Here is a 25,643-nt window from a genome sequence, read left to right on the forward strand (position 1 = left end):
CCTGCAGACAATTGCGGCTATAGGTCCACGTTTCTATATATAGCCCCAAAGACCGATACCTCCCTGTTTAGGGAATATTGAAGGTTTTTGCAACATTATCCATATATAGCAGCAATTTGGTTTTTATACAATTTGATACAGAAGTTTCTATTACTCCTATATGACCCCCTTAGAACGGTACTTCTCGATTTTGGTTATTTTATGATTTCACACCGAAATGGTTGGAATTTAGTATTTGGTCTTCGTTTTGGTAACAAAACGTTCGGTCAGAAATTTGTCGGGGTCGTTATAGCCTCCATAACGGTTTAGCCGATATAGCCTTCAAGGGTTTAGCGGCATTACCCTACCGAAGCGACTAAAATATGGTATTTAGCCATCGTCTGATGTACAAAATATTCGCCGTTAGGGGTATAATACCTTCATAGAAAGAATTGTCGTTTTCATATTCCTCCCATAGAAAGGCACCTTCCGGTTTTAGCAACATTATCCAAACGATATTTGGTATTTAGACCTCTTTGGGGGTATAAAATATTCCCACAAAGAATTGTCGGTGCAGGTCTACGTCGACCTCAAACTAGAGGTATTTCAAATTAGAGGTAGTTCGGTCAAACAATGTAGCTAAAATTTTCAAAATACCGAAAATTAGGAGGTACCGTTATATGGGGGCTATAAAAAACATGGACCTATGTTCACAGTTTTTTCGTGGAGATGTTTTGTTATCACTAGGAAGCTCAACTGTCAAATTACACATTGTTCGGTTAAAAATTGTAGCTATAATCCTCAAAATACCGAACATCGGGAGGTACCGTTATATAGGGGCTATAACAAAACATTGACCTATGTTGACAGTTTTTAGTGGAGATATTTTGTGATCACTAGGAACCTCAAAGCTCAAATTAGAGGTAGTTCGGTCAAAAAATTTAGTTAAAATTTTTTAAAATACCGAAAATCGGGGAGAACCGTTATAAGGGGGCCATAAGAAAACGTGGACCTATGTTGACAGTTTTTGGTGAATATGTTTTGTGATCATTAGGAATCTCAAAGCTCAACTAAAAGGTAGTTCGGTAAAAAATTTTTCAAAATACCGAAAATCGAGATGTTATTATTATTGGCGGCTGCACCAAAACATGGACCTATGTTGACAGTTTTTGGTGGAGACGTTTTGTGGTCACTGGGAAACCCAAAAGTAAAATTACAGCTAGTTCGGCCAAAAAATTTAGCTAAAATCCCCAAAATACCGAAAATCGGGAGGTACCGTTATATGGGGGCTATATCAAAACGTGAGCCGACATAGTCCATCTTCGAACTTGACCTTGCTTATGGAATGAAGACAATCGGGTGTAAAAATATAGCGATTTAGCTCAATTATTGTGGAAGCTAGAGTGATTACAACAGACGGACAGACGCACATGGCTATATCGACTCAGAATTTTATCCTGATCAAGGGTCTTAAATGTATATTTCAATGCGTTACAAACGGTTAAGCAAACTTACTATAAAAATGTGTCTCAGAGCGGTGCAATGCTAAGCATAGCCAAAATTCCTACCGAGCTTACAATACTCTGAATGACATGGTCATAAAAATACTAAAAAGCATTTTTAAAAATCTCACCTTATTGGAAAATAGTTTTATATTTTACCGGAGCATTTCAGCCAAGTAAAAACGGGTAGCACTTTCCTATGCAAGTAGTTTCTTTTTATCCATTTTATTCATTGATACCAAAATATGCAAAAAAACTGCCTTTAACACCCGTTAAAGGTAGTGAGCTAACATGTGCCGCGCGTTCACCCATAAGAACGTTAAAAACTTGGGTTTGGGCGTCGGGTTAGTAACCCTCCCCTTGAAAAAACATCCTACTATGAAAAAACGAAAGAAAAGAAAAACAAACCCCTCTAAAGTTGACGAACCCCGCAAACGTTTTAAGGACCATGATCTGCGAATCTGCACCTGGAATGTTCGCACTCTTTATAGAGAAAGTGCAGTCTTCGCATTGGCAGACGTACTTGAAAAGTACAAGGCCGATATTACTGCCATACAGGAAATACGATGGAATGGGAAATGCGTCACAACAACACTTAAAGGTGACGCACTGTATTATAGCTGCCATGACGTAAAACATGAGTTTGGTTGTGGATTCGTAGTTAGTCGGAGACTAAAACATCTGGTATCCAGCTTCACTCCAGTGAATGAAAGACTTGCTGCAATTCGAATAAAAGCTAAATTCTTCAACATCAGCTTTATTTGCGCTCATGCTCCCACTGAAGAAAAGGACGAACAGACCAAAGATATATTTTACGAGCGCTTAGAAGAAACATATGACCGTTGCCCTGCCCATGACATTAAAATCATTCTAGGCGATTTTAATGCCAAAATTGGAAAGGAGAATATCTTTGGCCCTACAGTCGGGAAATTCAGTCTCCACAGTGAAACATCTGACAATGGTATGAGGCTGATAGACTTTGCAGCTGCAAAAAACATGGTAGTTAACAGTACCAGATTTAATCATCGCGACAGCCATAAGGGCACCTGGCTGTCGCCAGATCAGAAAACAAGAAATCAAATTGCTCACGTTGTAATAGATGGAAGACATTCATCCAGCGTGTTGGATGTACGATCGTTCCGAGGCGCAAACATTGATTCGGACTTCGGACTTGTTGCAGCAAAGGTACGTACCCGTCTAAACGTTGCAAATAAAGCACGAACAGACTCAACGCGGAAGTTGGACATCGATAGGCTGCAAACACAACAGATAGCCACAGCATATTCCACTCAACTAGCCCAATTGCTCCTTGTCCCGATAACATAACAACACAATGGCAACATATTGCCCACTCCATGCAAACAGCCGCAAAATCCATACTTGGATTCCAGAGACCTCCACAAAGGAATTCATGGTATGACCAGGAGTGTCGTGCTGCTACCGAAGAGAAAAATGCTGCATATAGAGCTACTTTGCAATCAGAAGCAACGCGTAGCGCGCGAGAGAGATATCGGGAGAAAAGGAGAGAAGAGAAACGTCTTTTCCGCAAGAAAAAGAGAGAAATGGAAAAGCGGGAGTGTGAAAAAATCGAGATGTACAGGAGCCAGAATGAAGTCCGAAAATTCTACCAAAGAGTGAAACATCAAACAGATGGCTTTGGTACAGGCACATCCTCCTGTAGAGACCAGCAAGGTAATCTGGTAACAGATACAGATAGCGTGCTCAGGATATGGAAGGAAAATTTCTCCAATCTGCTGGTATCCAATAGTAGCGAAGACGATGATACCACAGATCCAATCCCAGAAGATGGTATGGAATGTATACCGCCGGCCAAGATTAGGTAAAAACAGCAATGAACCGGCTGAAGAATAATAAAGCAGCAGGAGCCGATGGCTTACCAGCCGAACTGTTTAAAACCGGAGGCGACGCGCTGATAAGGTGTATGCATCAGCTAGTTAGCACCATCTGGCAGGAAGAACGCTTACCCGACGATTGGAACCCGAACATCCTATGTCCCGTCCACAAGAAAGGAGATACGACTGTATGCCCAAACTATAGGGGCATAAATCTTCTCCCTATTGCCTATAAGATAGTGTCAGGGATATTGTGCGAACGACTAAAGCCAATGGTCAACAAAATAATTGGACCATACCAATGTGGCTTTAGACCTGGCAAGTCCACCATTGACCAGATATTTACCCTGCGGCAAATCCTAGAGAAGACCCAAGAGATGCAGATCGACATATTTCACCTTTTTGTCGATTATAAAGCAGCATTCGACAGTCCCCTCCGATCAAAGGTACTCCACGCAATGTCTGAATTTGGTATCCCCTCAAAGCTCATCCGGCTTTGTAAGATGACTTTAACTGATACTAGGTCCTCAGTTAAAATTGGAAAGAACCTCTCCGAAGAATTTTGTACCAAAAGAGGTTTCAGACAAGGAGACAGCCTTTCGTGTGACCTATTCAACATTTTGCTGGAAAAGGCACAATTTACACCAATAGCCACATGTTACTTGCCTATGCTGATGACATAGACATCATGGGACGATCAGTAGAGGAAGTAACTGATACCTTTAGGAAGGTCGAAGCAGAATCTGCGAAAGTGGGTATGGCGGTAAACGGCGAAAAGACCAAATTGATGGTGTCGACGCGCAAAGCGTCCATAGAGCTCGGACCAACTGTGGAAGTTGGTACCTACAATTTTGAGGTAGTTAAAGACTTCGTCTACCTCGGCACTGCCATAAACACAACAAACAACATCAGTTGTGAAATAAGAAGAAGAATTGTATTGGCCAACAGATGCTACTATGGTCTAAGTAAGCAATTTAAAAACAAAGCCACATCTCGTCAAACAAAAATAACGCTCTATAAAACACTGATACTACCCGTGCTAATGTATGGCTCCGAAGCATGGGTACTTGCGCAAGCAGATAAGGCAGTGCTTGGTGTGTTTGAGAGGAAATTTCTTCGAAAGATCTACGGGCCGATTTGCGTTGACGGTGAATATCGACGTCGTATGAACCACGAGCTATATAAGCTATACAAAGACATGAATATAGTTAAACGTATCGAGATGCAACGATTGCGTTGGCTAGGCCATATCATGAGAATGAGCGACGATGAACCCGCTAAAAAGGCGTATGAATACATGCCCCATGGCGGTGCACGCAGAATCGGCAGGCCTAAGCTTCGATGGAGCAAACAAGTGGATGAAGAAATGGAAAGGCGCGGTATTCCAAAAAGTCAAGCGAAAAACAGAGAGGAATGGAGGTCTTTTCTTAGTTCGGTCTATGGAACAAATGTTCTGTAATGGGCCAACTAAGTAAGTAAGTAATATGCAAAATAATCTAAATATTTTCTATTATTTCAAAATATTTTGTCCTCCGCTATCTTTGGAATATCCTGCAACATAATTGACACTTCTTAATATTCTGTAACACGTTCAATTTAAATATATTTAGATTCTTGCAATTTCAGCAATTGATATGCCATGTAATTCAATTAAATGATTTCAATTTCATTAAGTCGAATAAATATTTTTTTATTTGATGCTGATATAAGCTAAAACACAAATCTCCAAATTACATATTAAAATGCAATGGCCTGAACAATGTATATGTTATGCGTTAAATTCAAGGACACCTAACTACATTCACATTTGTGTATACATGTGCATTAGGGATATAACTTTTTGCACTTTTTTGCAGATATCGAAAATACCACCACATAGCCGTGTAGAGCATGAAAAACTATTATGAAATAAGGTGTAATTTTTTCTCTATCGCGAAAAAAGTTTCCGCACCAAATGCATTGAAGTTCAGTAATGCATTTTTTGATTCTATCTGTTATAACAACATATTTGCTTTTCTTTAAAATTTTTATTTTTTTGTAATCTAATTTAAAATCATTATCAAAGCGTTCTGCACCAATTTGATCTCAAATCGCGCCATTTCGGAGCATATTAGGAACTTTTGACACTATTGCAATTTTTGTTTTTTCTTTATAAACTCGTGAATTTTATGTTTATATTTTTTGTACCTATCAGACAAGAGAATATGGTGTCATTTGCAACTAATTCGCGAAAGTTACAGACCTTTTTAATGACTTTTCCTGTGAGAAATGTATTTTTGTCTATAAATATTTATTCAAACAAAATTATAAGTAGAAAAAATATCAAAAGGGTTTTAGTAATTGCGGTCGGTGCTGAAACTTTTTTCATCGAATCGACCTTAGAAACGTGTTTTCATTATTAGGACAAAATTCCCCACATGGTACTGGTGTTGTATTTTTGTAGAAAACAAATACAATTCTCACAGGCAAGGTCAACAAAAACAGCCTGTAACTTTCGCGAATTCGTTGCAAATGACCCCAAATGCTCTTGTCCGATATGTACAAAAAATATAAACATAAAATTCACGAGTTTATAAAGAAAAACCAAAAATTGCAATAGTGTCAAAAGTTCCTAATATGCTCCGAAATGGCGCGATTTGAGAACAAATTGGTCCAGAACGCTTTGATAATGATTTTAAATTAGATTACAAAAAAATACAAATTTTAATGAAAAGCAAATATGTTGTTATAACAGATAAAATTAAAAAATGCATTTCTGAACTTCCATGCATTTGGTGCGGAAACTTTTTTCGCGATAGAGAAAAATTGACACCGTATTTCATTATAGTTTTCCATGCTCTACACGGCTATGTGGTGGTATTTTTTTGGTTATAGCCCTAATGTACATATGTATGTGTAAAAAAATATACAAATCATGTTCTATGTTTATGTTGTTGGTCATATACATTACATTTTGTTATTGAATTTTGTTTTGCCTTTCTCAGAACAAATTGTTATGGGCTGGTCCCTGCAGGATTTTGTTGTGATACTTCAAATCATTTTAACCAGCAACAAAAGGGACTAACTTGGCCATAATAAACTCAATATAGTTGATTTGTAGATAATAATATGATAAAAGTAAAAGAAGATACAACATAAGGACAATAATAATGATGACAATCATTTATTTGTCTAGTCCTTGAGATTTATGTACGAGCAATTTATGCCAACGAATTCTCATTCAAATAAATTTGACCTAATTATTTTTGGGGATAATGATATCAATTTGTACATTAGATAGCGCTTGGACTATGACAATTTGAATCGATTATCATTTTTTGGGGGCGTTGCTAATGAGCAATTACCACTAAGATGTCATGAAAATATTAATAGCAAACAATAATTTGTTATTAATTTAATTTATTTGTTTAATAATTAATAAAATAACAATAAGAATTTTTTTAGATTGTTGCCATCTTTACTTACCAACCACATTCAAATGTATGTAATGGCTCATGTGCGGCGTTGTTGACACCTGACACTCGTAGATGCCCGAATCCCGATGCTGTGGATATTTGATTTGTAAAATCCAGTCTTCTGTCTGTGGCTGATGTATGGCACGAAATCTTTGATCTGAAGTGTAGGTGTAACGACCCACGGTGAGCAAATGTATGTCACGATGCCGCACCCAGGACACTTGCAGGAGCATCTGTAACAAGAAGAAAAATTGATTTGAATGAGTATGCTACAAATATGTTTATGGAATAAAATTAAGGTAGTGTGGTTAGTATTCGATCAAAATATATTCTAAACAAATTCATTTGTTGAAAGACATTTATTTAAAACAATCTTCTCTTATTGGTGTCCACCATTGGAAGAATATTTTTAGACAAACCCCAATTATTGGTTTGGAGTCATTGAAAAATATGTAAAAAGTAATCGTCTTCTGGTGTGGTGATCATCGACCAAATATTCTTAAAAAATCCACGCATGTTATCCTGGTAGTCGTTGATTTTTTTAATGCAGGTTTGTCAATAAAATTTTATCTGGAAGATTATTAAACATTTTTAAAAAAATATATGTTTTTAAAAATTCCAACATCAAAACAACAGTAAAAAATCAAAAAAATTTAAAAAACATTAAAACAAATTTTTTTAATAATTTGACGCCTTTTAAAATATATTGAAAAACTAATTTTAAAAATTGCATGCATATTAAAAAATATTCCTAAAAATAAAAACAATTTGGAAGTAAAATATTCTTAAAAATGCAAAGTTTATTGAAAAGTGTAAAAAATTTAATTGAAAAAATACATTTTTTAAAATTCGACGTTTTCTAAATAAAAAATATTTTTAAAAAAAAAAATTTGGAAAATAATAATAATACCGAACAACAACAAATATAAAAAATTATTTCACAAATTCGACGCTTATTTAAAAATATGTTAAAATATAAAAACACACACTTATTGAAAAATATATCAAATAATAGAAAACATAAAAACTTAACCAATATTAAAATATTAAAAATTTTACATTTATTGAAAAATACGCCATTTGAGAAGTATTTGAAAAAAAAAAAACAGGAATAAATATTATTAAAATTAATTAATTAAAAATGCCAATATCAAAACAAACAAAAATCAACAAATATTAAAAAAAAACATTAAAAGAGATTTTTAAAAATTCGACGCCTATTAAAAATATATTGAAAAAATAATTTTAAAAATTGCACGAATATTGAAAAATGTTTTTAAAAATAAAAACAATTTTGGAAAAAAAATATTTTCAAAAACTCCACGTATACTGAAAAACATAAAAAAATTTAAAAATGAAATTGGAAAAAACATTTTTTTAAATATTTTTTAAAAAAGTAATATTGAAAAATAATAATAATACTGAACAATAACAAATACAAAAAAATTATAAAAACCACAAATTATAAAAATTATAAATCACAATCAAAAATTATATAAATTATAAAAATCACAAATTTGAAAAATATTGAAAAATACATCAAATATATCAAACATAAAAACTTTAAAAATATTAAAACTTCTACGTTTATTAAAAAATACTCCATTTGAGAAGTATTTGAAAAAACAGGAACAAATATTTTTAAAATTAAATAATATTGGAAATATTATTAAGAAAATCGCCGCTCATTGGAAAATATTTTTAAAAATTTAAAAAGTAATATTGAAAGGAAAATATTTTTAATATTTTCATGATTATTAAAGATTATTTTAAACAATAACAAATATAAAAAATAATTTAAAAAACTCGAAGCTTATTAAAATATAGTTTTGTAAAAGGAAAAAAAGATAATAAAACAATATTTTTAAAAATTGCACGCTCATTAAAAAAGAAAAATATTTTGGAAAAACTACGCTTTTTGAAAAATATTTAAAAATGGAAAACCAAATTTAAAAAAAAAAAATTTAAATTCCACGTTTATTTGAAAATATAAGCAAAACATGCTGCAATATATGTATAAAAAACCAATTGGACAATTAATACGCTATGGCTCCACGTTATTTGCAATAATGCAAAAACTGGACTCACAAAACCCATTATATATTGGTTCTCTACACAAAACCCATTATATATTAGGCAGCAGGTCCGTTATCTAGCAGGCATATTATTGCAGTTTGCATCAGGGGAAAAGTCAGTAGTTCTTTTTCCATATGTAGGCTCTAAGAATTCAAATATGGACGAAAAATAAAATTTTTATATTTTTCAAACAAAAGTGATGGTCCATTTCACCAGCTAAATAATATCATATCATCATCCAAAATTGTAGGCATATTATTCTACCTGAATTCTTACATCGTGCAAAATTTTGTGACTATTGCGCTACAATTGCGACCTCTAGCGTGTTCATGATTACACTGCAAACAAATAACAGGGTATATTAGGCCGTAACTCAGTCATCTGACCATATACACCAACACAATTGGCATCAATAGAATGGTCAAGAGTTCCTTTTCCCTGTATAGCTTCCTTACTCGGAATATGTCTTCCAGTAATAAAGATTAAATCTGTATATTAAAAATTTTCCCTATTTTCACACAAAAGTTGTGGTCTATTTAACCCTCTAAATATTATCTGATCATCATCTCAATTTGCAAACTTCTCTTTGTAATATACTCTTACCTTACTTTAAATTTCGTGGTAATCGGACTATTATTATGACGTACAGAGCGGCTACAAAATTGGATAAAAATTATGTTTTCGGTCGATTTCACCCGCTAAATATTCCACGATCAACACCAATAACAATAGGTGAATATTCTGATCTGAACCCGACCTCCATGTAAAATTTCGTGACGATCGGTCCTTAATTGCAGCCTGGAGTATGATTACAACTTATAATGGACAGAAGGACGGACATACATCTCAAAATAGCTTTATCTCGTCAAGATATGAAGATTAGGGGCCTCCTACGAATATTTCGCTGTGTTACATGATTTTTTGCCAAGACAAACTTTCCACATAGTGGTGTAGGGTATAAAAAGAATATCGAAAAAATATATTTAAAATTCAACATTTATTGAACAAGTAAAAAAGTATCAGTCGACTTTGCCAACAGAGATATACACTCAGCCTGTGTGGATTGACAATTTTTCAAAATTTTGGGCGTATAAACCGACAAAAGTATGATTAGAATTAAAGCTCAAAAATTTGCGGGGATATCGATAGATAGGGCTTTTTATCACACTAGCCTACGAAAAACATAATATCGCTGTAAACAGGGCCACTAGGAAAACCTTCGGTAAAATGTCCAAAGGATCTTCGAACCACACAAAAATGTTGGATTGGACAGATAGGGCCAAAATTTAAACATAAACTAAGTTTCGACAATATTTGGAGATCCAAAGTTTGGACCAAATCGGTTGCTACGTCTATGAGAAATCGCGCGTACCATTTTAGCGAATATTTTCGAACTTTTGTGGGGGAGGTACCGGAAGGAGTGGACCTATAAGCAGCACCTACGAATTTCATCTAATATTGTGCCACCGTGGTGCAATGGTATGCACACCCGCCTTGCACGCTGAAGGTCAAACAATTTTCAACGGTGGCAAAATGCCCCTCAGTAATGTTGGCGACATTTCCTGAGTAATTCAGCCATGTAAAACTTCTCTACAAGTGGTGTCTTAAGTAACGCCGTTCGGACTCGGCGATAAACTGTAGGTCCCTTATCATTGAGCTAATATGAATCGGGGTGCACTCATTGATTTGAGAGAAGTCTCCCTTGTGTCATCTGGGATGTTTGTGGAACAATTATTATTATATTATATTCGAAGAATATTACAACATCCAAAGTGTGGACGAACGCAGTATTCGGTTCGAGCTCTCCAGCCACTACATATGGTGCCATAGGGGTTTTTTGCAACTTTCGGGCTGTTTTATCAAGAAGTGTGGACTTGCCCCTAAAAAAAACTTTTACTGCCGAAATTGAGGCAGCAAACGCAAGTTGCTTTAACAAAAATCAAAGTGATTCGAGAGCAGGTCTTAAAGTGAATTCATCCAAAATTTTGTGTGGGAGGTAGCAGAAGGAGTGGACAAATATAGTCCATATGCGAACATCATCTTTATATGGTTAATATATTAGGTTGTGTAAAGTATGGATTACATAGGTCACTCCCTTCAAGAGTTATCGTGCGCACAAATTTTCCGAACGTTTTTGAACTTTTGTGGGGGAGTTACCTGAAGGAGTGGACCGACATGGCTTATGTTCGAATTTAAACTATGTTTGGACAAAATATTACGAAGGCCAAATTTTGGACCAAATCGGTTGATCCGTTCGAGAGTTATCTTGCGCTCCAACCACTACACACGGTGTCATAGGCGTTTTTCGCAATTTGCAGGCTATTTTCTCAGGAAGTATGGACTTGCTCCTAATGATACATGTACCGTCGTAAGCGGGGCAGTGAATACAAGTTGTTGCAACAAAAATTAAAGCGATTCGAGAGCAGGTCCTAATCTGAACTTATCCGAAATTTTATGTGGGAGGTACCCGAAGAAGTGTACCAATTGAGTCCATATTGGTAGAAATTTCACGATGTGTAAAGTATGGATCAAATCGGTTACTCCCTTCGAGAGTTATCGTGCACACACATTTTGCGAACATTTTCGAACTTTTGTGGGGGAGGTTCCGGAAGGAGGGGAGCGATATAACCCATCTTCGAACTTAAACTAAGTTTGGACAAAATATTAGGAAAGCCAAATTTTGGACCCAATCGGTTGATCCATTCGAGAGTTATTGTGGGCTCCAGCCAGTCAGATAGACAGACGGTCGGACATTGCTAAATCAACTCCATATTATTTGAAACAGATTTCGTCCAAATATACTTGGGGTCTAAAACCATTGTTTCGATGATGCACCCAGCAAAAAAAAGTCCTCCCTCATGGGTTTCGTAAGGGATTTTTGGCAGCCGTAACTACTCTCAAACCCCCTTTCTTCCTCATTATTTTTACAAGGGCATGTCGCACTCAGTTTGTAGTAAAGACGTGCGGCAGTGTAACTGCAAGTGCTAACAAAACAAATACACCATAGACATATCTGTTACAGTAGGTATGAAAAAGAGAATGAGTGTAACAGTTATGTTATGTGGCTACTTGTGCGTACTCACCCTAACATAACAGAGAGAAACAGTTGTGTGTTGTATTGCGAGTAGGTGAGAATTGTATTTGTTTTTTGTCCTCAAATAACTGTGGTACCACAAATATTTTGTAGTTACTGGTGGTGGAACAAATAAAATTGTGTGCAAGTTGTAATTCAAAAGAAAAAAAAATTAAAATGAATAGTTTAGATATTAAAGAGAATATTAAATCTGGTTCATATAAAATTTGTGATAAAAGGGGACGAAGCAAAATATGGGATTGTTTTGGGACAATAAAAGATGAAAATGATGCAGAGATAACAAATTTTGTTGTATGTAAAACGTGCACAAATGTTTATAAATTTAATAAAAACGCAATTTCAAATCTAACAGCGTGTTTTTGTAAAAAGTTTTTGCCCATTCGTTCGTCGATTTCATGAACGAAGACACAATTTGGTTTTCATAGCGGTTGACATTTGTATTCGTGTGACAAACAAATGAAAGCTTTTTATTTTCGTAATTTTTTGGTTTTCGTAACAAAATCGGACGAACGAATACGTCAAAAATAAACGAATGGAAAAGACCCATCGGTTTGAATGAAAATTAAATAATTTGAGTAATAAATGGCCCAAAACACACGAAAAGTGGAAGGGAATGCTATTTTATTTATTTCTATAGGAGCACACGCGTATATATATAATTATAATACAATTAATTATATATACAATTCTCGTTATAAATCCAATTTAACGTATATGCTATGGAATTGACATTTGAAATCGAGTGGATTTCGTAAATCTAAAATACTATAATATAAGGCTGAATTGATTTGTGTAGGTATGTACATTATTACACTAAAACTACTATTAATAAATAATAAAAACTGTAACTATTCACAATATTTTCGTTTATATTTTAAAATCAAACTTTTACTTATAATAATATGAATTATTGTGTTTATTTGTTTCATCCAAAAATGTATTTAAAATGCTTTTTATGTTATCTTCAAAAGACTGAATTATTTTTTAGTTTTACTTGTGTGAATTGTTAAACTATTAATAAATAAAATAATAAAAAACGTTTGAATAATACACGCTTTATTTCTAGTAAAATTAACATATTCCACATAAAAACAACAAATATGTATGTTAGCAGTTTTAATACCAAACCCCCTTTCTTACACATAGCATACAATAAGTACTTGTTGTATCACCACAGGTATCTGCTCATAACTGTTTGTGCGAACTATAGGCAAACATATATGTTACTCTCTTTCTCTCTTTACTCACTCACACCATATTTGTTTCAAAAGGTAACAATACACACTTGTAACCGAAACAACATTCTACTCACCTATACCTACTGAAAACTGAAAAACATTCAAACTGGTGTGTTCGGTTGTAACTGTGCAGATGTATAGTTTGTAGTTATTTTATGACCACTAGAATAACTAGTTATTCTGTGGCCACTAGAAGTTGAAAACTAAGGTGAAAAAAATTCTATTTTTAGAACAGTTGATGTAGAGAATTTGTTTTTAATTTCATCACACTTCTTACTTTTATTTTACTTTATTTTATTTCGCTGTCTGCCCGAATTGAACCCACGAAACCTCTGATTTCTAGCCAAAGACACTACACACTATGACACGCACACGAATATTAAGGGTTGCTTAAGAACTGTTCAACAGTTATTCCCAGAAAATATTTAAGGAAGCTATTGAAAGTGAACGAATAGGAGTAAAAGTACATGGTATAATAATCAACAACATACGCTATGCAGATGACACTGCAATTATAGCTGCCAGCATATCTGGTCTACAAAAGCTCATAGACAAAGTTACTTGTGTGAGCGAAATGTATGGCCTAAAAATAAACATTAAAAAAACCAAATACATGGTTGTGAGTAGGAAGAACGATCAATATAACACCACACTAAAAATTAAAAATAATAATATTGAACGAGCCACAAATTTTACATATCTTGGGGTATTATTGAACGAAAAATGGGATGCGTCGAACGAAATTAAACGACGTATAGAGATGGCCAGAGATGCCTTTTTCAAGTATAAAAAAGTATTAACAAACCACGACATAAGCCTCTCAACAAAAGCCAGATTTGTGAAATGCTATATATGGTCTGTACTACTCTACGCAGTTGAGACGTGGACCATCAAATTACCAATGAGAAAAAGCTTGAATCCTTCGAAATATGGGTCTATCGAAGGATTTTAAAGATACCCTGGACCGACCATGTATCAAACCAGGACGTTCTAAGAAGAATGGGATTAGAAAGACAACTGCTGCAACATGCCAAAGACATCTCATGAGAAATGACAAATATAAGTTTCTACAAAACCATTATAAAAGGTAAAATAGAAGGAAAAAGAGGAAGAGGTAGGAGAGAACTGAACTGAATGGAAAATATCCAATACTGGACAGGCTGCCAAGATGAAAGAAATGTGATTTCGGCTGCAAGAAATAGAGAGCTGGCTATGCCTGAATAATCATTATAATATAAATATGAACTTGTATTAACACATTTATAATTCTATTGTATGATCGCTTATATCTGGATAACGGATTTGCAAATAAAGAAGAAGAAGAACTTAAATATGCAGTACACATGTGTGCACCACGAACTGTTATTTTTTAATTTAAAAAATCGCGAGCCGACGGTGAGCGTTAAACACACAACCGTAGGAGTTATAGTCGGACACACACTCACTGTGCCACCGTCGTCATTACTTAGTGATGAGTAAAGTAAGTAGGTTAACCTTGTTAATTTTTTTAGAAGTAACCCATTACTTTTCAGATTACTTGTAATGCGAAAAGAAGCTTGTTTACATTACTTTGTAAAGGGTTACGTAATGACTACCGGATCCAAATTTTGCTGGGCACATTTTGCCCGTATGTTAGCCTAAATGCTGAGGGTATAAAAATAGTATTTAAAATATTTCTAAAAATTCGGCGCCTCTTGAGCATTTTGTTTTCCAAAAATCAAATGTGTTGAAAAAGTGCTCTAAAAATTCGACGCCTATTAAAAAAATTGAAAAAAAAATATTTTTCAAAATTCCACGCTTATTGAAAAATATTGTTTAAATTGAAAATTAAAATTCAACCCTTAATTCAACCCTTATCGAAAATAATCTTTTACAAAATGGAAGCATATTAAAAAATGATTTAAAAAGAGTTTAAAAAATTAAAAAGTATTGAAAAATATAGATAAAAAACCTTAGAAAATCTATACTTGAAATTGAAATACATTTTTAAAAATTGCACATCATTTCGAATTTTATTAAACTTGTGGTCATAGAAAAAAATTACTTTCTAAAATCCACGCTTATTGGACTACCAGTCATTGCCAATTTCCTTTACAAAATTACTCTTGTTGGTCTACCTGTCATTTAAAAAGTTCCTTAAAAAGTAATCGCGTATTGGCCTACCGGTTATCAGTTAAATGATCATAAAATCTCAATTATAATAAAATACAATTATGTGTATACGATATATTGTCATTTATACGTATTGTAGTAATAATTGTTTGTTTGTAACGCTCCACAAACATACCAGAAGGGACAAGGGAGACTTCTCTCATATCAATGAGTGCACCCTTATATAAGCTATAAGCTCAATGATATTGGACCTTCTGTTTATCAACGAGTCCGAAAGGTGTGTGTTTAAGTTAGAATTGATCGTATCATTTTAAATTGACCCTATGAATTGCATAGGTATACTCATTGAAATCTCCTCATACCCATTTATTACACCCTGTAGTAGTATGAGAGATTTCAACGAATATTCTCTTGACAACCGCCCTTTTGAAGCATCAATGCAGATGTCAACATAAACATAAATAAACAAGAAACGAGATCGATCGACAGCTTGACTTGCAAGCAACAACTCCCGCGCTTTATCGTAAGCTTGCTACATATCGTTGTAGAAAGGTAATATTGTTTACCACAAATAAATACACGGCAATTGAGCCAACCTTTTATTAAAACTATTGTGTTTTATTTCTATTTCTTTCCATTGTTATTGACGGCCATACGTACGCATTGGGCGTACTGGCTCTATTGGGAGAGCCTTTGATACACTTGTTCCCCCCAAGTCCCTATAGTGCGGACTAAACATTTGGTCGCTTCGGGCCGAATAAACAGTGTGTCTTATGACACCACTTGTAGAGAAGTTCCTGGCTGAAATACTCCAGAAATTTCGCCAACATTACATTGGGAGTATTTTGCCACCGCTGAATAATATTTGTTGCTGCTTGTCCTGGAAATCGAACCATTGATCTTCTGAGTGCAATTCCAGTAAGCATACCAATGCACCACGGTGTTTATACAACTTGATTTTTTTCTAAAATCCTTTTCATTCATAAAAAAAAACAATTTTTTAGTGTCCATTGAAGCCATTTGACTTATCAAAAACATTTCTTTATTCTAAGCTGTTGAAAAAATGGTTACAAATTGAATACCTTTATACAACACTATTAGTTTCATTCAAAATTTCTCTATATACTTTTCTTCTTCTTTTTTTCAACTGATGTACATGACCTAAAGGCCAGATTGATAGAGAAGCTAGAAATTCCAAAGCCAAAAGAAAAATTATTCACAAAGTTTCTATACCCTTCGCATTCACTTTTCCAACAAACAAACAAAAATAATCTGCAATATTTACCGAAACAATAAGACAAATACATAGCCACTGGCTCGACTTACTTCAACATTCAAACAGAAAAAGTTTTTTGTTGTTTAACTTTTGAGTAAATTAGTTCAGAATGTCACTTTCAAACAAAAGTTTTTGTTCACAAAAATTTATATTGATTCTGGTAGGCAAATGAATTAGACTTAGTTGGAAAATTAAAAAAAATGTTCTTTTTGTGCAAATGCAAATTTTTTATTGAAATAGATTTTAGAAATTTAAATAAAATTTTAGAAGCATAGGTACATTTTATTTATAGCATTTATTCTATACCTACCATAAAAGGCAAATAAATGACACAGATAATTTGGACAAACATGTATGGAGATATAGTAGAGGAGCATACGAGCCCCTAGAGTAGATTAACTATGACATAAAATAATTTTTTTCATGGTTTGAAGTTAAATTTACTTGAGAAATGCATTTTGTTCGAGAGTGCGTATGAGTTATGTCAACAGTTATACGCACGAATATACATAGCTTGTTGTAATATTCGAAGGTACGATTTTATATGTCGCTTAACAACCGGTTAAAGAAACTTCCCCAAACTCCTTCAAGAATGTTCCCTCATTTTCCCAAACCACATTTAAAGCAACAAAGAAATGTTTAGAACCCTTAAACATAAAACACGTCTGATTACACATTACGCCGCATTGTTTGTAACATATTTTTTGGCATACGAATGCCAATTAAATTTTTTATGTTATTCACACGTGCCGCAATAGACGCTACAAAAAATAACTGTGATCTTATCCAACATTCTGTGTATGTCGTACATCATCACTCAAAAAAAACTCCATCAGAGAGACATTTGTGACACAGTTGTTTGGTAATGCTTGAATAATTGCCTAATATACATATGTATGTATGAAAGTGTGAGTGGGGAATGCATTGACACGCGTTTTTTTGCTACATGTTTTTGTGTCAGTAAGTTTTTTTAGAAAGGATGTAGTTTTTTTTATCGTCCTTTTTTGGTGATGTAAAATACTGAGACATTTGTCATGTTTTACACAAGTCGCACAGGTGTTGTCGTCATTCGAATGAATTCATTTGAATATGTATCGTGTTTTGTAACTTTTTTGATAGTTTTTTTTTGGACTGTATTAAATACAGTGGGCCAAAAATTTCGGTCGTTATAAATATATTGAGAAAATAAAAATAAAGTGGATGCGTGGATAAAGCGTGGATTTTTAAACAAATATTTTTTCAAAGACCATCAGACCATAAAGCGTGGATTTTTAAACAAATATTTTTTCAAAGACCATCAGACCATAAAGCGTGGATTTTTAAACAAATATTTTTTCAAAGACCATCAGACCATAAAGCGTGGATTTTTAAACAAATATTTTTTCAAAGACCATCAGACCATAAAGCGTGGATTTTTAAACAAATCTTTTTTTCAAAGACCATCAGACCATAAAGCGTGGATTTTTAAACAAATCTTTTTTTCAAAGACCATCAGACCATAAAGCGTGGATTTTTAAACAAATCTTTTTTTCAAAGACCATCAGACCATAAAGCGTGGATTTTTAAACAAATATTTTTTCAAAGACCATCAGACCATAAAGCGTGGATTTTTAAACAAATATTTTTTCAAAGACCATCAGACCATAAAGCGTGGATTTTTAAACAAATATTTTTTCAAAGACCATCAGACCATAAAGCGTGGATTTTTAAACAAATATTTTTTCAAAGACCATCAGACCATAAAGCGTGGATTTTTAAACAAATATTTTTTCAAAGACCATCAGACCATAAAGCGTGGATTTTTAAACAAATATTTTTTCAAAGACCATCAGACCATAAAGCGTGGATTTTTAAACAAATATTTTTTCAAAGACCATCAGACCATAAAGCGTGGATTTTTAAACAAATATTTTTTCAAAGACCATCAGACCATAAAGCGTGGATTTTTAAACAAATATTTTTTCAAAGACCATCAGACCATAAAGCGTGGATTTTTAAACAAATATTTTTTCAAAGACCATCAGACCATAAAGCGTGGATTTTTAAACAAATATTTTTTCAAAAACCATCAGACCATAAAGCGTGAATTTTTAAACAAATATTTTTCAAAGACCATCAGACCATAAAGCGTGGATTTTTAAACAAATATTTTTTCAAAAACCATCAGACCATAAAGCGTGGATTTTTAAACAAATATTTTTTCAAAGACCATCAGACCATAAAGCATGGATTTTTAAACAAATATTTTTTCAAAGACCATCACACCATAAAGCGTGGATTTTTAAACAAATATTTTTTCAAAGACCATTAGATCATGAAGCGTAAATTTAACAAAAATATTTTTTTTCAATGACCATCACACCATAAAGCGTGGATTTTTAAACAAATATTTTTTCAAAGACCATCAGACCATAAAGCGTGGATTTTTAAACAAATATTTTTTCAAAGACCATCAGACCATAAAGCGTGGATTTTTAAACAAATATTTTTTCAAAGACCATCAGACCATAAAGCGTGGATTTTTAAACAAATATTTTTTTAAAGACCATCAGACCATAAAGCGTGGATTTTTAAACAAATATTTTTTCAAAGACCATCAGACCATAAAGCGTGGATTTTTAAACAAATATTTTTTCAAAGACCATCAGACCATAAAGCGTGGATTTTTAAACAAATATTTTTTCAAAGACCATCAGACCATAAAGCGTGGATTTTTAAACAAATATTTTTTCAAAGACCATCAGACCATAAAGCGTGGATTTTTAAACAAATATTTTTTCAAAGACCATCAGACCATAAAGCGTGGATTTTTAAACAAATATTTTTTCAAAGACCATCAGACCATAAAGCGTGGATTTTTAAACAAATATTTTTTCAAAGACCATCAGACCATAAAGCGTGGATTTTTAAACAAATATTTTTTCAAAGACCATCAGACCATAAAGCGTGGATTTTTAAACAAATATTTTTTCAAAGACCATCAGACCATAAAGCGTGGATTTTTAAACAAATATTTTTTCAAAGACCATCAGACCATAAAGCGTGGATTTTTAAACAAATATTTTTTCAAAGACCATCAGACCATAAAGCGTGGATTTTTAAACAAATATTTTTTCAAAGACCATCAGACCATAAAGCGTGGATTTTTAAACAAATATTTTTTCAAAGACCATCAGACCATAAAGCGTGGATTTTTAAACAAATATTTTTTCAAAGACCATCAGACCATAAAGCGTGGATTTTTAAACAAATATTTTTTCAAAGACCATCAGACCATAAAGCGTGGATTTTTAAACAAATATTTTTTCAAAGACCATCAGACCATAAAGCGTGGATTTTTAAACAAATATTTTTTCAAAGACCATCAGACCATAAAGCGTGGATTTTTAAACAAATATTTTTTCAAAGACCATCAGACCATAAAGCGTGGATTTTTAAACAAATATTTTTTCAAAGACCATCAGACCATAAAGCGTGGATTTTTAAACAAATATTTTTTCAAAGACCATCAGACCATAAAGCGTGGATTTTTAAACAAATATTTTTTCAAAGACCATCAGACCATAAAGCGTGGATTTTTAAACAAATATTTTTTCAAAGACCATCAGACCATAAAGCGTGGATTTTTAAACAAATATTTTTTCAAAGACCATCAGACCATAAAGCGTGGATTTTTAAACAAATATTTTTTCAAAGACCATCAGACCATAAAGCGTGGATTTTTAAACAAATATTTTTTCAAAGACCATCAGACCATAAAGCGTGGATTTTTAAACAAATATTTTTTCAAAGACCATCAGACCATAAAGCGTGGATTTTTAAACAAATATTTTTTCAAAGACCATCAGACCATAAAGCGTGGATTTTTAAACAAATATTTTTTCAAAGACCATCAGACCATAAAGCGTGGATTTTTAAACAAATATTTTTTCAAAGACCATCAGACCATAAAGCGTGGATTTTTAAACAAATATTTTTTCAAAGACCATCAGACCATAAAGCGTGGATTTTTAAACAAATATTTTTTCAAAGACCATCAGACCATAAAGCGTGGATTTTTAAACAAATATTTTTTCAAAGACCATCAGACCATAAAGCGTGGATTTTTAAACAAATATTTTTTCAAAGACCATCAGACCATAAAGCGTGGATTTTTAAACAAATATTTTTCAAAGACCATCAGACCATAAAGCGTGGATTTTTAAACAAATATTTTTTCAAAGACCATCAGACCATAAAGCGTGGATTTTTAAACAAATATTTTTTCAAAGACCATCAGACCATAAAGCGTGGATTTTTAAACAAATATTTTTTCAAAGACCATCAGACCATAAAGCGTGGATTTTTAAACAAATATTTTTTCAAAGACCATCAGACCATAAAGCGTGGATTTTTAAACAAATATTTTTTCAAAGACCATCAGACCATAAAGCGTGGATTTTTAAACAAATATTTTTTCAAAGACCATCAGACCATAAAGCGTGGATTTTTAAACAAATATTTTTTCAAAGACCATCAGACCATAAAGCGTGGATTTTTAAACAAATATTTTTTCAAAGACCATCAGACCATAAAGCGTGGATTTTTAAACAAATATTTTTTCAAAGACCATCAGACCATAAAGCGTGGATTTTTAAACAAATATTTTTTCAAAGACCATCAGACCATAAAGCGTGGATTTTTAAACAAATATTTTTTCAAAGACCATCAGACCATAAAGCGTGGATTTTTAAACAAATATTTTTTCAAAGACCATCAGACCATAAAGCGTGGATTTTTAAACAAATATTTTTTCAAAGACCATCAGACCATAAAGCGTGGATTTTTAAACAAATATTTTTTCAAAGACCATCAGACCATAAAGCGTGGATTTTTAAACAAATATTTTTTCAAAGACCATCAGACCATAAAGCGTGGATTTTTAAACAAATATTTTTTCGAAGACCATCAGACCATAAAGCGTGGATTTTTAAACAAATATTTTTTCAAAGACCATCAGACCATAAAGCGTGGATTTTTAAACAAATATTTTTTCAAAGACCATCAGACCATAAAGCGTGGATTTTTAAACAAATATTTTTTCAAAGACCATCAGACCATAAAGCGTGGATTTTTAAACAAATATTTTTCAAAAACCATCAGACCATAAAGCGTGGATTTTTAAACAAATATTTTTTCAAAGACCATCAGACCATAAAGCGTGCATTTTTAAACAAATATTTTTTCAAAAACCATCAGACCATAAAACGTGGATTTTTAAACAAATATTTTTTCAAAGACCATCAGACCATAAAGCATGGATTTTTAAACAAATATTTTTTCAAAGACCATCACACCATAAAGCGTGGATTTTTAAACAAATATTTTTTCAAAGACCATTAGATCATGAAGCGTAAATTTAACAAAAATATTTTTTTTCAAAGACCATCACACCATAAAGCGTGGATTTTTAAACAAATATTTTTTCAAGGACCATCAGACCATAAAGCGTGGATTTTTAAACAAATATTTTTTCAAAGACCATCAGACCATAAAGCGTGGATTTTTAAACAAATATTTTTTCAAAGACCATCAGACCATAAAGCGTGAATTTTTAAACAAATATTTTTTCAAAGACCATCAGACCATAAAGCGTGGATTTTTAAACAAATATTTTTTCAAAGACCATCAGACCATAAAGCGTGGATTTTTAAACAAATATTTTTTCAAAGACCATCAGACCATAAAGCGTGGATTTTTAAACAAATATTTTTTCAAAGACCATCAGACCATAAAGCGTGGATTTTTAAACAAATATTTTTTCAAAGACCATCAGACCATAAAGCGTGGATTTTTAAACAAATATTTTTCAAAAACCATCAGACCATAAAGCGTGGATTTTTAAACAAATATTTTTTCAAAGACCATCAGACCATAAAGCGTGGATTTTTAAACAAATATTTTTTCAAAAACCATCAGACCATAAAGCGTGGATTTTTAAACAAATATTTTTTCAAAGACCATCAGTCCATAAAGCATGGATTTTTAAACAAATATTTTTTCAAAGACCATCACACCATAAAGCGTGGATTTTTAAACAAATATTTTTTCAAAGACCATTAGATCATGAAGCGTAAATTTAACAAAAATATTTTTTTTCAAAGACCATCACACCATAAAGCGTGGATTTTTAAACAAATATTTTTTCAAGGACCATCAGACCATAAAGCGTGGATTTTTAAACAAATATTTTTTCAAAGACCATCAGACCATAAAGCGTGGATTTTTAAACAAATATTTTTTCAAAGACCATCAGACCATAAAGCGTGGATTTTTAAACAAATATTTTTTCAAAGACCATCAGACCATAAAGCGTGGATTTTTAAACAAATATTTTTTCAAAGACCATCAGACCATAAAGCGTGGATTTTTAAACAAATATTTTTTCAAAGACCATCAGACCATAAAGCGTGGATTTTTAAACAAATATTTTTTCAAAGACCATCAGACCATAAAGCGTGGATTTTTAAACAAATATTTTTTCAAAGACCATCAGACCATAAAGCGTGGATTTTTAAACAAATATTTTTTCAAAGACCATCAGACCATAAAGCGTGGATTTTTAAACAAATATTTTTTCAAAGACCATCAGACCATAAAGCGTGGATTTTTAAACAAATATTTTTTCAAAGACCATCAGACCATAAAGCGTGGATTTTTAAACAAATATTTTTTCAAAGACCATCAGACCATAAAGCGTGGATTTTTAAACAAATATTTTTTCAAAGACCATCAGACCATAAAGCGTGGATTTTTAAACAAATATTTTTTCAAACACCATCAGACCATAAAGCGTGGATTTTTAAACAAATATTTTTTCAAAGACCATCAGACCATAAAGCGTGGATTTTTAAACAAATATTTTTTCAAAGACCATCAGACCATAAAGCGTGGATTTTTAAACAAATATTTTTTCAAAGACCATCAGACCATACAGCGTGGATTTTTAAACAAATATTTTTTCAAAGACCATCAGACCATACAGCGTGGATTTTTAAACAAATATTTTTTCAAAGACCATCAGACCATAAAGCGTGGATTTTTAAACAAATATTTTTTCAAAGACCATCAGACCATAAAGCGTGGATTTTTAAACAAATATTTTTTCAAAGACCATCAGACCATAAAGCGTGGATTTTTAAACAAATATTTTTTCAAAGACCATCAGACCATAAAGCGTGGATTTTTAAACAAATATTTTTTCAAAGACCATCAGACCATAAAGCGTGGATTTTTAAACAAATATTTTTTCAAAGACCATCAGACCATAAAGCGTGGATTTTTAAACAAATATTTTTTCAAAGACCATCAGACCATAAAGCGTGGATTTTTAAACAAATATTTTTTCAAAGACCATCAGACCATAAAGCGTGGATTTTTAAACAAATATTTTTTCAAAGACCATCAGACCATAAAGCGTGGATTTTTAAACAAATATTTTTTCAAAGACCATCAGACCATAAAGCGTGGATTTTTAAACAAATATTTTTTCAAAGACCATCAGACCATAAAGCGTGGATTTTTAAACAAATATTTTTTCAAAGACCATCAGACCATAAAGCGTGGATTTTTAAACAAATATTTTTTCAAAGACCATCAGACCATAAAGCGTGGATTTTTAAACAAATATTTTTTCAAAGACCATCAGACCATAAAGCGTGGATTTTTAAACAAATATTTTTTCAAAGACCATCAGACCATAAAGCGTGGATTTTTAAACAAATATTTTTTCAAAGACCATCAGACCATAAAGCGTGGATTTTTAAACAAATATTTTTTCAAAGACCATCAGACCATAAAGCGTGGATTTTTAAACAAATATTTTTTCAAAGACCATCAGACCATAAAGCGTGGATTTTTAAACAAATATTTTTTCAAAGACCATCAGACCATAAAGCGTGGATTTTTAAACAAATATTTTTTCAAAGACCATCAGACCATAAAGCGTGGATTTTTAAACAAATATTTTTTCAAAGACCATCAGACCATAAAGCGTGGATTTTTAAACAAATATTTTTTCAAAGACCATCAGACCATAAAGCGTGGATTTTTAAACAAATATTTTTTCAAAGACCATCAGACCATAAAGCGTGGATTTTTAAACAAATATTTTTTCAAAGACCATCAGACCATAAAGCGTGGATTTTTAAACAAATATTTTTTCAAAGACCATCAGACCATAAAGCGTGGATTTTTAAACAAATATTTTTTCAAAGACCATCAGACCATAAAGCGTGGATTTTTAAACAAATATTTTTTCAAAGACCATCAGACCATAAAGCGTGGATTTTTAAACAAATATTTTTTCAAAGACCATCAGACCATAAAGCGTGGATTTTTAAACAAATATTTTTTCAAAGACCATCAGACCATAAAGCGTGGATTTTTAAACAAATATTTTTTCAAAGACCATCAGACCATAAAGCGTGGATTTTTAAACAAATATTTTTTCAAAGACCATCAGACCATAAAGCGTGGATTTTTAAACAAATATTTTTTCAAAGACCATCAGACCATAAAGCGTGGATTTTTAAACAAATATTTTTTCAAAGACCATCAGACCATAAAGCGTGGATTTTTAAACAAATATTTTTTCAAAGACCATCAGACCATAAAGCGTGGATTTTTAAACAAATATTTTTTCAAAGACCATCAGACCATAAAGCGTGGATTTTTAAACAAATATTTTTTCAAAGACCATCAGACCATAAAGCGTGGATTTTTAAACAAATATTTTTTCAAAGACCATCAGACCATAAAGCGTGGATTTTTAAACAAATATTTTTTCAAAGACCATCAGACCATAAAGCGTGGATTTTTAAACAAATATTTTTTCAAAGACCATCAGACCATAAAGCGTGGATTTTTAAACAAATATTTTTTCAAAGACCATCAGACCATAAAGCGTGGATTTTTAAACAAATATTTTTTCAAAGACCATCAGACCATAAAGCGTGGATTTTTAAACAAATATTTTTTCAAAGACCATCAGACCATAAAGCGTGGATTTTTAAACAAA

The 25,643-nt window shown here is 32.5% G+C and overlaps 1 protein-coding gene across 2 annotated transcripts in view; it reads right to left on the reverse strand.

Moving 5' to 3' along the window:
* LOC141395282 (uncharacterized) overlaps positions 1-25,643 on the reverse strand; it is a 158,301-nt gene that overhangs the window by 26,404 nt on the left and 106,254 nt on the right. For both annotated transcript variants that reach the window (XM_073970946.1, XM_073970954.1), the window contains exon 4: positions 6,800-7,022. In XM_073970946.1, the coding sequence (XP_073827047.1) occupies positions 6,800-7,022 (223 nt within the window). The remainder of the gene's footprint in view (positions 1-6,799; positions 7,023-25,643) is intronic.

The sequence above is a fragment of the Musca autumnalis genome, unplaced genomic scaffold, assembly GCF_047663935.1.
Source record: "Musca autumnalis isolate F117 unplaced genomic scaffold, ASM4766393v1 scaffold_1, whole genome shotgun sequence".
NCBI lineage: Eukaryota > Metazoa > Arthropoda > Insecta > Diptera > Muscidae > Musca > Musca autumnalis.